Below are 15,934 nucleotides of genomic sequence, written 5' to 3' on the forward strand. Positions count from 1 at the left end.
CCGGTCGACACTGCTGCACTGTCCGGCTAGGCTTCACCTCAGTACCGGCCCCGCAACAGCAACGTTGCCGTCGGCGCGACGATCCGTCGCTAGCGCCGACACGTCTTCCAGTTGCGACCAGCACTCGCGAGGGCGCCGGACTGCAGGCAGTTGCGCAGGTCCTAGGCATCTCCATCGCCCGACCTCACGACCGCATTCCTGGCCAACGACGCTGACGATATGCAGGACAGCCGGCCGTGGATGACATCCCTCCCGCTGAATACATCAACAAAAAACAAAACTCGAAAGAAACAAAGGAGCGCGGCCCAGGGGAGGAAGCTTCAGGCTTTTCGACCACGTGGTACGGTGGTTAGTACTGCTAGCTAATACATCGGTGGCGGCCGAGACGCCCATCAAAATAAAAACAAAAATCACTTTTCCTAACTCGTGCTCACAAGAAAAAAAAAGTGAGAGAAGCAGAGCGCAACACCTCAACGCCACGATCCACCTAGTTGTGCCACGTGCGACAGGCGGCTGTGCAGAGCCTTAGGCCTAATGAGTCGCTCGGCAACAACCGGCATCCACCCAGCACCCAGCCTAGGCGCAGAAGATGCAGCCGCGAGGAGACGTCCACTCTGTGAGGTGGCCCTATCGCTCGCCGCACACAGCAGCTTACCGAGCGATCGGCGTCCACCGCCCCGGGCGGTGTCACGACGCCCCGGCGTCGAGCCGCAATACAAGTCAGCAACGACGCCCGGCTCCCAGAGCCCAAAGAGATAGAAGAAGCTATTTACAGAAAATCGGACCACCCACGAGGCTTCCGTACTCACTCGCTTCGGGCCTGGCCTACAAACCACGTGCTCTAGGCCTTGCTCACCCCAGGATGCGGACCGCATGGCTCTCATCCTAATTCAACAACGTTTTTGAAAACTAACAACAAAAAATAAGAACACTTGCGAGCAAAAAAAAAAAAAGAAAGTCAACCTGCCGACAAATTGAAACACGTTACAAAACCAATCCCCTCGCTTCTCAACAAAGCATACCACCGACGCTAGCAAAGAAGTCCCCCCTAGGCCTACTCTACTCCGGCTCTAACAAAATCCCTGTACCGAACCGCAAAAACCGTCGTCCGACACTCCAAGAGCTCCACGTTGGGCAGCCAGTGTGGGGTCTCGGCGAGGCGAACGCGCGCACCGCCACGCCACGCTCTCGGAGTGACGGACACAGTTGACACGATCGGTACCCAGCACACAACATACATACATTTATTAACTAATTTAGACGACGATATCGTCCGCCGAATGATACAACAATTTCAATTAACACTAAACCATACAAACAACATAACGCAGGGACACACTAAACACACAATAACATGATAAACACACACTAACACACCCAACACACTAGCACATACCCAAGGCGGCGTCGCCAACGCCTGACTTTCCACGTGGGACCCCGGCGCGAAGCCCGCGGTGCCGAGCACCGGGAGCCCACGCTACAGACAACCGTTCGCGGCAGCCGCCACGCGCAGAAGAGCCTCGCTCAACGCTCGCCCACCACCAAGGCCCGCCTTCCGCCAGGGGCCACCACCGGCGCTGCCACTCTACCAACAGTGGTACTCAGAGCGAACACAACGCCACCTATCGCCCGGTGGTGGTCACCACCGAAATAACGCCCTGGGGCGAGACACGTGCGCCACGCGGCACAGACAACTTTACAGGGGGGGTGTCAGCACCCCCACAGAGCGCATCAGCAAGCAATATGGCTGGGACCCAACCGTTATGCTTGCGAATGTCATTTTCTGTCTTGACAAGACCCCTCGCACCTGGTTTGAGACCCATGAGCACGAAATCACAAGCTGGGAAATGTTTAAACAACAGCTCCGCGACCTTTTTGGCAACCCGTTTGGTCAACAACTTGATGCCCGAAAGCAATTGGCTGTCCGTACACAGACGTCCACTGAGCCCTACTTGACATATATTAAAGACGTCTTAGCGTTGTGTCAAAGGGCCGATCCCAACATGACTGAGGCCGACAAGATTTCGCACGTGTTAAAAGGAATCGCCGACGATGCGTTCAGTCTACTTGTATTCACCAACGTAACGACCATGGACGCCGTGATCAAAGAGTGCCGCCGTCTCGAGCAGGCGAAGAGTCGACGCATTTTGCAGCAGTTTCAGCGCCTACCCAACACCGCGGCAACGTCGTCTTGCGAAGCCACTCCTTGTCATCCGTCTACAACCGACGACGTGACGCGCATCGTCCGACGTGAACTCGAGGCCGCTTACCCGGCTGCCAACAAACCGACGTTGCCCGACGCCTCAACGCCAGCTGTCGCCTTGATCCAGGCTGTTGTCCGCCAGGAATTTGCTAACCTTGGTATCCTGTCCACTGCATCCACACTGGATAATACTGGCCCCTCGATAGCTTCTGTGGACATGAGACGTCGCCGTCCGTGCTCTATTCGAACCAGGAACCCGTCTGAATGGCGAACAGCTGATGATAAGCCAATTTGCTTCCGCTGTGGTCGCGCAGGACACATCGCTCGTTACTGCCGCAGCCAATGGCCATCTATGTCTTCTGGCTCGTACTCCGCTTACAGTAACTCATTCCGTCCACCAAACCACCGTTATCCGACCTGCACCGAGTCTACAGCATTTACTGCCCCTGAGGACTACGGCCACCGTGCCCCGTCGTCGCCACCGCCTCAAAGCCGCCCTTCTCGTTCAAACACGCGTCGCCGCTCTCCCTCACCATCGTTCAACCGCCGCGCGTCCCCAGAAAACTAGGCTGCGCAGCTTCCAAAGCACCTGCCATACCAAAGCACCTGCAATACGTTGACACAATCAACTGTTTATAGATTACTGCAGCAGCTTTTGTTTATATGTACAGAGCATCCCAATTATCACGCAGCACGATTAAAAAAAAAGGAACGACGTTACAAGAAGCGAAGCTAGTGCATATTGTTCCCAGTGTGGTGTAGTAGCTGCTACGTACAAATTTTTTGTTAGTGACAATTAATTAGTCACAATCACACAAGTAATTCAAAAAGTACTTGACTAATTATCAATATATGAATGAGGCAGATGTGCGGATGTTGAAACGACATCTGTCTCATTTACTTTCAGCATCGTACTAATTGCATGCTCATTTTTGCCTGCTAATAAAGAAAGCCTGCGAAACATGAAAATTAACACGTGACTAGACTGCTGCGTACATCAAAAAGAAGCGTCTCCAAACAAGCTCACTTTGATATAGCCAGTAGCAATGAAGGAAATGTAGAAAGAAAAATACGGATCAGGCAATGTGCCAAGAAACGTGCTGCCTTGATTTTACACAGTAAAGCTGTAATCGCTCTAATCATAACACTGATCGGGCCGCGAACAGTTGAGATATGAGTCGTGATAGCGACGTACAATCATGTGGAAGGAACCCTGCAAAACTGTTGTTGGCATGTTGCTGGCACCCAACCTGTGCCCTTGCCAATGTGCAAAACGCCGTCTCTGGCAACAGAAAAGAAGCAAAGCACTTGTTTACAGAAAGCTTATTTGAGGGAATTTTCTTTTGCGGGCGTGAGCGCAGTCACGAGCTATTTTTCATATTTTGCGGGCTTCCTTATTCACAGAAAATATGAGCATGCAATTACTACGTAGTTGGAAATAGCACAGATAGGCGTCATTTCAACAGGTGCACATCTGTCTCGTTGACATTATGATAATTAGAAGAGTACTTTTTGAGTTATAAATATATTTAGAATTATTACTCGTCATTAACAAAAAAATTAGTAGCGGCTACTTCAGTATACTGGGAACCATATGCACTATGCTTCGCGAAACGCCATTCCTCTTTTTTTTTTTTTTTAATCGTGCTGCGCGATAGTCGGGCCGCCCTGTATATATACCCAGTCTAGTGGTCATGGCTACATTTCTGTATGCAATTCGTTTATCCTAGTAGTGTCAACTTATGGCCAAAAAAGAGCAAGATAAATTGTGCACAGGATGAACTGAACCTTCTCCTAGGTCAATGTGTTAACCAGTGTGCAGCGTACGAATGTGATTGATCACTTTGGTGAAGGCATTATGATGTTCGGTGGATGATTCAACGTGCCTTGTTCCAGAACCAACATGAGAAGTATCGCCTTTCTTTTCATGAAATGAATACAAGCGAAAACTCATTGTGCACACATCTGAAGCTTATGTTTTCTTTCATTTTATATCAAAATGAAACATGGCTGAAAACAGAATAATTAAATATTAAGTCACACTAATTACAATTAATGACACTCGCACCAAACAAGCTACTTCATTCTTCTTATTGGAATCTAATACTGAGTGCTTTAGAACTATCCCATGTAAATTTGACACATTCACAGCGGTGTTTCATCCAAATTAGCACCTGAAGGGGATATTGTTAAAACTGGTATCACTATCAGATGATATATTTATTGTTCTACAAGCGAATTACAGTGGAACCCCACTGTTATGTTCCCCACTGCTGCATTTTCTAGGCAGTTACATTGTCTATTATCTGTCCCGGCATTGCTCTCATAAAATTCCATGTATTGTGAACCCCGGTGTCACATCGCAAGTGTGAGAATGTTTCTGCATGATGCGTCGCAACATAGTCCGCCGAACTCGCATGGGCACCGCTATTTTAATTTGACGTTTGACAGTCTTGGCCTGGCTTGGCTACAAAACAGGCTACAAGAAACCGCAGGAGAGTTTAAGAGGCCGCCTAAAAATGGCAATTTGTGAGAAGTGCAATCACTATCATCACTGTGCTCTATCTACGTAATCTACGACAATTTCGGTACTGAACGCCATGCATTACGTAGCATCAGCATGGAGTGCAGTGAGCGCGTTAACTGTATAGCACAGCTTCGTGAAGTGTGGGTACCGTATGGACAGCAAAGAGGAGCCTGCCATCGAAGCTCAACTATCAGAAGCAGCCTCTCATGAGCAAGAGCTCGATGAGGTAACGAATGCGCTGGGTGCCACGGGTACGACGACTACATCACTGTGGATGCTGCTGTCGTGACGTCAGAGTGCCAGTCAATCGCAGAGATTGTTGCACACTCAATAGAAACTGAAGACGAGTACCTCAATGACAACGACAAGCACAAGCCACACGATTCTGAAGAATTGGCAATGACGTTGGCCGACCTCAACTTTGGAGAATCTGTCACGGCCCTGGACTACCTTCGCAGGTACTACGTCACACACCAAAGCGACGCTGAAAGCAATGCGACCTTCCAGATTATTGAGAAACGCGTGGTGATTACAAGGGAGCAAAAGAAGCGGAAGTCAACGATCTTCGAATATTTCAAGCCTTAGGCTCACCTTCACGAAAGATAGTCAAAGCGCCTGTGCTTTCATTCATTTTCGGAGCTTTTCTCACTCTTGCGTTTTCTCAGCTTTTATGTTTTTCCTACCCAGTCCTCCGAAAAACGTATGAACGGAGTTCCACTGTAGTACACAAACGTTATTTTACTCAACATTTCTCTTCACGTTCAGAAATGTAGGTGAACATGTTTTAATTTTACTGTGCAATAATGTTGAGCTATCAAACTATTCCGCAGAAGTAACGAGAATAATGAAGTTTATGGTTTGACAAAAACATCTGGCAAGTAAAAGTCATGGTTGAGAAAAACATTCACTCGCCAACTAAAAAAAAATACAAAACAGTACTGACGTTTCGGTGTCTCCACTACAGGCGCCTTGTTCACAATCTTGTGAACAAGGCATCTATATTGGGTGCTGTAACGTCAATTCTGTTATTTTGTGTTTCTTTATAGTTGGCAAGAGTAATTGTTTTCAACTATGATAAAAAATTCTGCGGCCTACTTTTTGTCTCTTGACGAAGCTAGGTGACCCAACGAGACTTGTTCGACTGCTGTTGCTGGGTGAAGCGCCTGGCCGCAGCAGTGACTGTTGCATTGCCCACTCACTGGGCTGCTCTGGAGACCGTTCCAAAGTACGCTTCAACGTCTGTCCCAGTGGCCGTTCCGACAACCGTTCGGATAGCCGTTCCGATAAACGCACCGGTGATTGTTCATATCTTTCCGATGGCTGCTCAAATAACCTCCCTAATGTTCTTTCCAAAGGCTGCTCCTGTGGCCGCTCCTGATGTCGTTCTGAGGGTCGCTGCAATGGCGTCTCCGGAAGCAACGTCGCAGGCACAGAGGGGCTAGGCGCCACTTCATTAGGCTCGCCGTCCGGCCCTACAGCGCAGTCTCGCGTCGACCGTGGTGGGGATCCCAGGGACATACAAACAGACGAGTCTCTCTCACCTGCATAAGATACAGCAATGAGATAAATTTTGTAAGAACGCAAAATCGAACTAATTGATATGCATTTATCTTTAACTAATGCAGCCCACAGAGTATGAGGATGAAGAATTAAGAAGCACAGGACAAATTTGGAAAGACTGGTGCTCAAACGAATTCAAGTAATCAAGATGTAATAATCCAAGTGGAAGAGCATATACATAATTTCTTCCACAATAGAGCTGATAGCTAACACAAAATATCCGGCAGAAGTATTTATATGTTCCATCTGGGACTAAATACGTATATGTGAACTATGCAGGAGCACGGGAAGGAACCAGGATGAACTGTAATTGCTGTACACAGCGCTCTGTCCTTGACCTGCAGAAAATTTATGGGGTTATATGCACCAAAATCGCATTATGATTGTGATGCACTTCCTAGAAGGTGATTCAACAATGTTTATATGAAAGCACACTGCACCAGCAAGGCTTTTCAAAGTCACTTATCTCCACATAACAGTGTAAATCAAAGGTATACTGAACAAACTTTTTGCTGCCAAGATTTTCAGCCAAATTGAAAGATTGGGTGTTGAAATCAACCAGCCCAACCTTCATTTTAGGCAGGAACTAGAGGAAAATAATGATACAGTAGAACCCCCATTGCACGAATTTAAGGGGACCATGCAAAGCTGTCCGTATAATCCATGCGTCGTATAATAAAAAAACTAAGATTAAGTGACACTAAGCCTTGCCCAATATGACGGGTACAGACCGCCTGAATAAGCCCACGGCATGACTTTGTGCCTCTGCAAGAAAGGTATATTATTCTAGCCAGTGAAGCTAATGACATTATTAGTTAGTTGGAGGAGGTATGAACGAACCTTTATTCTCAACCTTAAAAAGAAATCAAATTCAATGCCTTTCTTTTTAGAAATAATTATACAGTAAAACCCCGTTGATTCGGACTTCACAGGACCGGAGAGAATGTCCGAATTAACCGAGGGTGAGAATTATCACGAGTACGAATGAAACTCTTGAAGAATGTCTTCTACACCATCAAACTTTTATTTTATTAAAAAGCCTGTGATTGCAGTTTGATTCACGGACGCAATGTGCGACGAAGTCATAATTTTGTGAAGTTCCTGCAGGTGGCTTAGTCCGCGCACACTGTCCGAGGAAAGCATGCATGTGTCATTGAAAACGGCCAACCCATGCGCAGCCTTTGTCATAGTGTGGCGTGGACGCTTGTCACCATCACTTACGTCCTTGTCAGCAGATTCCCCTTCGCCGTCTAAGACTTTGGCAACGATATCGCTGTCGGTAAGTGTGCAGGCCACGGCAACATTGCTGTCAATTGCAAAGTAATCGCCCAGGGGCACATCAGCAGGCATGATGCTCACATAGCGGCCATCTTGCTCTTCGCCAGATTCCTCATCAGCCACCACCCCCACATCAGCAGCAGTGTGCATGAAGCCGTTATGCCTAAAGCAGTTCGCAGCTACTGCAGGCGGTGTGTTATTCTACACGTATGTCAGCATGTGGATTGCGCTTAGCAGGCTTACTTTGTACTGCTTGTCTGACTCTATGCAGAGCAACTGCTGCTCGAGTACCTGCTGTCGATAGTAGCTTTTCATGAACTGTATGATTCCCTGGTCCATCCGCTGCAGGGAAGCCGTTGTGTTCGGAGGCCAGAATAGCAATTTAATGTTCTCGAGCCCAGACACCTTCGTGTGCGCACTACAGTTGTCTAGCACGAACAACACCTTTCAAGCCTTGGCCGCAAAGCGGCAGTCGAGCTGATGCAGCCAGGTTTGAAAAAGTTCGGCAGCCTTTCTGTTGAACCGGTAGCCGCTTAATATTCTTAAAACATCTTAAAACGCGATTGTCTTGTCAGGCAGAGCCTTATAAAACAGTGCTGTTTCATCAGCATAAAAAATGTTGCACGGCTCGTACGTAGAAAGGCGCGCGGATAGTCCGGACTGCTAGTCCTGCACAACATTTTCATCGACCGCACCTCTTTCACCACACACGTTGCGAAACACCAGCCCGTGTCGCTTCTTGAAGCGGTCGAACCAGCCTTCCGACGCACTGAAGGAGTCAATGTTCATGGTCACTGCGAACTTCTCTGCTTGTGTGCAGATAAGGGGGCCACTCAAGGGCAAACGTGCATAGCGTGAAACGACAATCCAGCGCTACGGCACTTCTTCTAGCTTGGGATGCGCTGCCGTTCGAAGCCTCTTCCTTTGGTCGCCAAACATGTCCCCCGTCATACGCTTGTATAACCTGCTCTTCGTTCTTCACGTGAGGGCTCAGCGTGCTTTTCTTCACATTGAACTTTTCCCATGAATCCTTTTCGAGATGCTCCCGCTTGCAACGCCTTCAATATTTTCACCTTCGCAGCCAAAGCCTTTGCTTCGCACTTCGCCCTCTTCGCTGTGAGAGTTGGGACGGTTAGGGCCGCAGGAGACCGAGGGGAAGCCATCCCGGCGTTGCTCGCACGGTGGTCATGCGCGCACGAAGTACACAAACACATACACTAAAAAAAAACAAATGCACGGTGATAAAAACAAAATGAAAACCGAAAAACTTTTCAGGAAATAGCAAACAGTAAGACTGCAGATGGCACTGATCATGTACAGATAAATAATTTAAAGCACACTAGAGGTGAGCAATCCCACTCAACCGTCACGCAAACGTGTTCTACGCGCAAGTAAAAAGGAAAGGCAAGTTCGTAGGTTGCCCATTGCTGATGACAATAGCGATGCACTGCCTTCCATTTTGATTGTTTAAACATGTGTGGTTCTTTTTTTTAAGGGGGGGGGGGGGGCTTCGGGATGTATTACCCATGGACGAAGCTTTGAATCTCAGAGGCCGAAATCCGATCCCAAAGTTGTTTAGATGCGCCATCGATTTCGCCGGCAAAATCCACTGCTGCTTCCCCATCGTGACTCGACCGCGGTCGGGCGTTCTAATTAACCGAAGCGTGGCCGAATTTATCCGAATTAATGAGTTTTCAGTCATAGAACAATTTACATTTTGGACGAGACCAGGCGCCGCAGACAAATTAACCGAAATTTCGATTTAACTGGGGTCGAATTATCGAGATTTTACTGTAGTCTGAAAATTGCCTGTGCTTGAAAATGATACCGAACCACGTTGCCAACTGCTTCACTCCAGAAGAGTCAGACACAGGTATCACGTAATGCTGAAGACCTCGCGTAGAATGTGTTCGTGCGGCTTGTGCGCTACTGAGCTGTGCGCGTTGTAATTTGTTGCCTTGTGAAGTGCAACTGCTGTGGTGTCCCGCTCGTACTATGAACATTGATGTGACTTGAAAGCAATGTTGCATGGCGAAAACATTTGTGTCGGGCCCTTATGTGTTCGCAAGCCTGTGACTGCAAGTGGGACAAAGGCAGATCAGCTGTATGTCGACCAGGAAAAGTTTTCCCGGACTGGAAACGTGAAAATCTGAGCTTTTCAGCTGGCTGAAGCTACTCTGTGTGGATAGAGCTCGACTTAGTAATGAACTCGAATACGTTTGTACGAGACTAAAGCACATGTAGAAGTGCATGAACTTCCCTTCTAAGAGACATCCCGTCTCGCTCCGTATTTTTCTGCTCCGTATTTTTCTAATTGTCAGCCCAGGGAAATGATAGATCATGTATTAGACTTGTGAATATTTGATCGACGTTTGATCCGAGTAAAGGTGTTTTTTTTCTTTTGGACAGAATCTGAAAGTCACCGTGAGGTGCCGGGCCGGCGTAAAGCTGTGTTCTATAAGAAAGTTTTTGAAACATTATTTCTGTGAAGATTTTGCCGGGACCAAACCGATTCGTCGTAAAATGCGGGTCGTCGTGGAATGAAGGACGTATAATCGAAATTCCACTGTATTAATTAGTTTTTCACATACTGCTGCATCTGGCAGCCACACCATGAAATAGATGAGGTGACATTACACTTGCCCGAAACGTGCATCCCAACAATGTCAGCAGTTGCCCATGCCTTTCAACCCCTCAGCTCCCACTGCGATTTCCAAACCACTACGGTGGCGAACAATGCTTTTGTCTGGGGTAATGCATCAGTGCATTTGTAGAAGGGGAAGGAAAGGAGCAGAGGAGAAAAAGAACATGTGCACTCTGCATGCGCCTCGGAAAATAGGACAGCACCACCCAATACAATTCAACAAAAATACAGTGCCTCGCCGCGGTGGTCTAGTGGCTAAGTTACTTGACTGCTGACTCACAGGTCACAAGATTGAATCCCGGCTGCAGTGGCCGCGCATTTTCCATGGAGGCAAAGTGCTGTGTGCTTGTGTGCTCGATTTCAGATTTGGGTGCACAATAAAGAATCCCAGGTGGTCGAAATTTCCAGAGCCCTCTACTACGGCGTCTCTCAATCATATCGTGGTAGTGGGAACCCCACATATCAATCAAATGAAAAACCAAAAATACAGCCAACTGTTCAAAAATACGGGAAATAAACTGTTCATTAGAGAACGGCGTAGTTTCATGTTTATGTTCAGCATCCCTTTTACAACCCAAAACATTGAGGCATGCAATTTGATTTTGAGCCTATACGAACTTTTGGTGCTGAAAGCTGAAAAAAAAAAAACTCTCCTTTAATTCTAATGAGATGAAATTTAGGATACTCTCCATACCTTATTAATGCAGTTCAAAAACACTTCTGCACAGCTTTTGTAGCAGCTAGAACCTCAATTTGGCATGGCTATTAGAGTAAGCTTAATCTCAGAATAACAGAGAGCTAAGCATGTTGGTAAATGATAATTGATGGGATTCGAAGTGCCAAAACTACAATTTTATTATCAGAGACGCTACAATGGAGGGCTCCGAAAACTTCAATAGCCTGGGTTCTTTAATGAGCACCAAAATCTAAGTATGCACGTCTCCAGCATTTTAGCCACTATCGAAATTGCAGGCGCTATACCCCGGATTTGATCCCACGACCTGCGAGTCAGCAGTCGAGCACGATGACCCTTCGACCACTTTGCAGGGTCTGAGCAGATTGAAAGGAATTCGTGTTAAGAGACAGGGTGTGCAAACACAAACAAGAGAAATCAAGACAAACGCAGTTTGCAGTATCTTGAATTCTCCGCTGTGTACTTGTTTGTCCACCCTATCCCTTTAGTTGAATTCATCAAGAAAGTTGAATTCATCAAGCAAGTTGAATTCATCAAGAAAGTGTAGAAAAAAAATTAGTCCATTTCATGTAGAGAGCACCTGAAACACAAATGGCAAGTACCTGATAGTGTCCCTTGTAAGTTAATATTGCGCAACTTCTTCAATGCACTTAACGCTTTCGAGTAATGAACTAAACGAGTATCCTATGATGGCAACACGACTTGGAGAATCGGAGCGGTGACATCGGGAAACCTATGTGCTATATGCTATATTTCACGTACATGCCACCGCTTTGGGGTACCAGTACCTCTGGAAGGTGAAGCTGCGTCTCCAGGCAACGAGACATAGTCGTCGTCGTCGTCGAATGAATCCGAACATGAGTGTCCACCTGGACGTGCACAAGTAGATGTGCGAGATCATCTAAGTTTTAATCTATCGCATGTGTACAAATTCTTGTTCAGAGACCACAATCTGCTCACTCAAGAGGCCTTCTCAAAAATATTGTATTGGCCATACAAATCTACGATGTAACAGCTTCTGTAGTTCTCAACCAACATTATAGCTCATGGCTATCTCAAAAAGCATGCAATAGAAGAGACCCTGCATTTCTAGTCATTAAAGTTAAATTAGATTACCTTTAAGCAATCTGCTTTCTGTTAAAGGTGCATTGCATCTTGCAAGCATGCTAACTCTTGCTGTAGTCGGCTCACCGTCCAACTTTGGTGTCTGCACACCTTGAAGGCACAACAACTGAGATACACTAACGAACCACATTAGCTTGATCCAACGAAATTCTCTACTGAGTACGTAGTTATTATCTGCTGGCAGATTTTTTCAGCTTGGTAGTGGTCACTTATCTGCTTCTGTGACTGCTCAAAACACTCAAAGTTACAGTGATAGCTATATTACACATTTCACACACCTGCCGTCTTTTTTTTGTAACAGCAAAGCTGTTATTAGTTAACCTTTTGCCATTATTGTTATGCAGCTGGGCAAATTTGCCAATGTGGTGGAGGTGACCAATAAGAAGCTCAGTTACATTCAAGGTGTTAAGCTTGAGGAAGAAGCCACTCTCCGCAGGCAGCTGTGGGAATTGTCACAAGAGCACCTGGCTGTTTCTCAATATCTGCCATGTGTAGAATTGGCCTTACTTTACTTTCTGTTCTGTTCACTAAAATACCCCGGAAACGTGTTATCACACAATTACTTCAAGTTGTGCCCATTCTGTTGAAGTTCGGCAGGATGTAGCAGGCGTCACTTCTTGGCACAATTTCAAACAAGTGGTGCAGAAATCGCGTCACTGCTAATGCAAACAGTGCAATAACATGGTCTATAATCAATGGAACACATTACAGAGCTCCACACCACCTTTCAAATGATATTTGTTGACTGTAGCTGACAATTATAGGAGTGTAGTTCAACTGCAATAAAGTTCATTTTTCAACTCTGCACGCACACAACAAATATGTAGTGCACGCACACAAACAAATGTGTGCGTGCTTTCGACGCAGGCTTTACCATGAAGTAAAAATCAAAACAATACCCCTCCCTTCCCCCTGAAACCGAAACAAGTTGAATAAAAGGTCTTCTGGCTGTTGTTTTTGGCAAGCTGCAATGATGATGATGATTAATAACAATAACAACAAACTCAAAGGCAGAATGATCACACTGTGGGAAGCATGGCTTAGAAGCGCCTTCAATGACGAGCAGACACCGGTGCAACAGCTCAAGGCACTGGAGACGTAAATCTCAAAGGCCTTATTTTTTTATTTAAGCATGCCATAGGCACCATCCTGCAATTGTGAATACTGATCCTGAATCCTGTGCTTTCACTGCTATAAGTGGGACTGGATTAGAATCAATCATGCCTACGTTACATGGTGTATGTGATAAGTGTGCAAAGCAAGAGGGAGGGGGGGGCACAGGCGCTTCCTGGGAATGATGCGAAAATTTGGAATTGGTCGTGAAACTAGAAAGGTGCTTGTTTAGAACTCACTGTAATGCATTTTGCATTAACAGTAAAACTTAAGGAACACAAGGCATCCACTCCACGATGTAGACAGCACCTTGACATCTGCAAAGCAACATGGATGATCGATACACAACTGCTACAATAAACTAATACTACATGAACGGTGCAGTTCACCATTCAGGAAGACATTTGAACATGCAGCTCTCACTGTCCTGGTGCAATAGCTAAAAGTGACATCCGTTAATTTCCTCACAGAGTTGAAGTGCGAATGGCTAATCACACGTCACCTTTCGCAAAGCACTTGACAGAGAGGACAATTCGTGCGTAAACAGTTATGTGTTCTTTATAACAGGAAACCACGCTGTATAGATCCAGCCCACACTAGAAATATGTTACCACCTCACCATTTATAAGCTCTGGTCTTTGATCGATGACAGGCTCAGATGAGGGTTCACTCAACCAGGAGGGTGTCAGCAGGTGACGCACTACCGATGTCATAGTTTGCAGCACAGACTGCAGCAAGTATAAAAGCAGGCTTAATGTCACAAATTGTGGAACACTTCTTGCATTGATAATCTTTCTCCAACACATCATACGGACCTATTATACCAAAGTCACAAAGTCGGACACTTTGTTCGGCTGTGCATTGAATTTTTTAATCAGAATCAACTATGATCACTTCTTGATGTTCTAGTAACCTGAATCAAGCACGGCTCAGCTCAAGTGCATTGGTTCTCATGAGTAGGTCCCAAAACTTATTAATATTATCTAATACGATTTGAAATGTCTATTGCAAGTCCCTCCCCACTAATTTTTTCTTCTTCTGGAACCTACCTCACTTCTAGTCAAGTGTAACAGCAATCAAAATATCCGGCTTCCAGAACTAGTCAATACATATTGTTGGGGAAGTAAGTAAACATGACTGAACAACGGTGCCAGAAACAAGGCATTAATTTTGCCGTTATTTCTTGTCTTATATCCAGGGCACCATTGCAGAGCTAATTTAAAAATGACACAGTGCAGTGGTCACAAACACAGATCTGTGACCATAAGTGAAAATTTCAATTTTAGGACATACACTCTCGGAAAAAGTCTTCTTGTGTTTGACAAAACTCTAGTTTTTAGTGTTTCTTAAGGGACATAGTGAGCTAGAGGTTGCAGATAGACTGCAATCGGAGAGCTTGATCACTATGCGAAATCGTAACTGCTGCAACCAAAATCGAGCTCAATTTCAATAATGCATGAGCTCGGTTCTAAAACTGTAATGATAATATGGTTAGATTATGGAGCAAATGACTTACTCTAATTGTAGACTAATTACTTACACAATTTCAGAAACTGTGCCAGTGAACCTTTCATCTCGGCTATATGGGTGTCAAGATGGTGCACTTTGGTAATGAATTGGCATGGGCAATGTTCAGAAGCACCAGATGAACTGTGCACTCGTCACAAAACATGGAACAGTTAAAGAGGGGTGTTTTCTCCCCCAAAAGAGATGTAGAAGTGTGTTTATGAGCTCCACCAGAGTGCAAATGTTTACAGCATTAGAACCAATTTTCTACAACTGTTTTGATGCTAATACATCCACTGCAACGTACAACCATTATAACGAAACATCAAGATACAGACAATGCATATTAATACAAGACCACAGTTTTTATGCAAGGGTTCTAGATTACAGTTAAAAGGTTATTCATTAATGCTCAATCAAAACGTGCGCATCATGCAATTTTGAACGTTTCGAACTCACCCGAGAAGGGAAGCACCGCGTACAAATTTAGACCGCCGGAAAACTTCGCGGGGGTTCATGCATCATTTTTGTTGCGATTAGTTTCCGTTCCTTCTCACGTAAAGTTGAGCGTTGCGGTGATGCCCAAACAATGCTCCGGTTGAATTGTTTCTTCTCAATAACGACTGTATTGATAACCAGCTCAAGCTAATTGGTTTTACACAGAGTTAGTGGTAGTTGTGGGCAACGCCAGCTCAGTTGACACTTCGGCATTCGTTTCGCTTTAGCAGCAACACTTGGAGTCTTCCGCTGACGTCATACGCAGCCCTCAAACACCTCTAGAATCAAGTGCTTTTAAGTCTGTTTTCATCTTGCCGGTAATTTTAAATACGGCGATTGCAAGCCCGCACAAACAATTTTCTTTTTTCTTAATAAGACGAGACTGAGTTACACTCACTGGCGCTGGCCTCTTTACCACCGTTTAATATTGGCTTCGACGAGCAAGGAAAACAACGACAGTTTCACAGCGCTGCAGTCCGGATTTCGTCCTTCCGCTCGGAGCGATAAAAAATTCTCAATGAAACATGCCGGGCCACTGCGTCTTTAGGCTTAACTCACCCTGGGTCTTTCGTAAGGTCTCAGCCTATGTTCCCTCTCATCATTACGGCGGGTGGGTCTTCCTGCCATGGCAAATGGCCCTCCTAGTACGGAGAGACAAAATTAGATAAACTGTCACACTTCGCAACTTGCATGAATCACGAGAAGCGGTTTTGATGGTCCCGCGAACCGCTTCGTGAAACACACACACGCGCGAACTGTGCTGTTACTGCTGTTTAGATGAATGAC

At 45.9% G+C, this 15,934-nt stretch overlaps 1 protein-coding gene across 2 annotated transcripts in view; it reads right to left on the reverse strand.

The window, feature by feature from the left end:
• The window catches only part of LOC119164835 (uncharacterized), an 81,530-nt gene extending 65,596 nt beyond the window's left edge, over positions 1-15,934 (reverse strand). Inside the window, exons 1-4 of one of the 2 annotated variants that reach the window (XM_075873052.1) lie at positions 15,707-15,934; positions 13,764-13,872; positions 11,695-11,775; positions 5,826-6,271 (exon numbers count right to left, since the gene is read on the reverse strand). In XM_075873052.1, coding sequence (XP_075729167.1) covers positions 5,826-6,271; positions 11,695-11,775; positions 13,764-13,872; positions 15,707-15,775 — 705 coding nt within the window. In that variant the 5' untranslated portion in view covers positions 15,776-15,934. Of the gene's footprint in view, positions 1-5,825; positions 6,272-11,694; positions 11,776-13,758; positions 13,873-15,706 lie in introns of both variants that reach the window. The other variant, XM_075873053.1, reaches the window with a different exon arrangement.

The sequence above is a fragment of the Rhipicephalus microplus genome, chromosome 9 (genome assembly GCF_043290135.1).
Source record: "Rhipicephalus microplus isolate Deutch F79 chromosome 9, USDA_Rmic, whole genome shotgun sequence".
In the NCBI taxonomy this organism is placed as follows: Eukaryota; Metazoa; Arthropoda; class Arachnida; order Ixodida; family Ixodidae; genus Rhipicephalus; species Rhipicephalus microplus.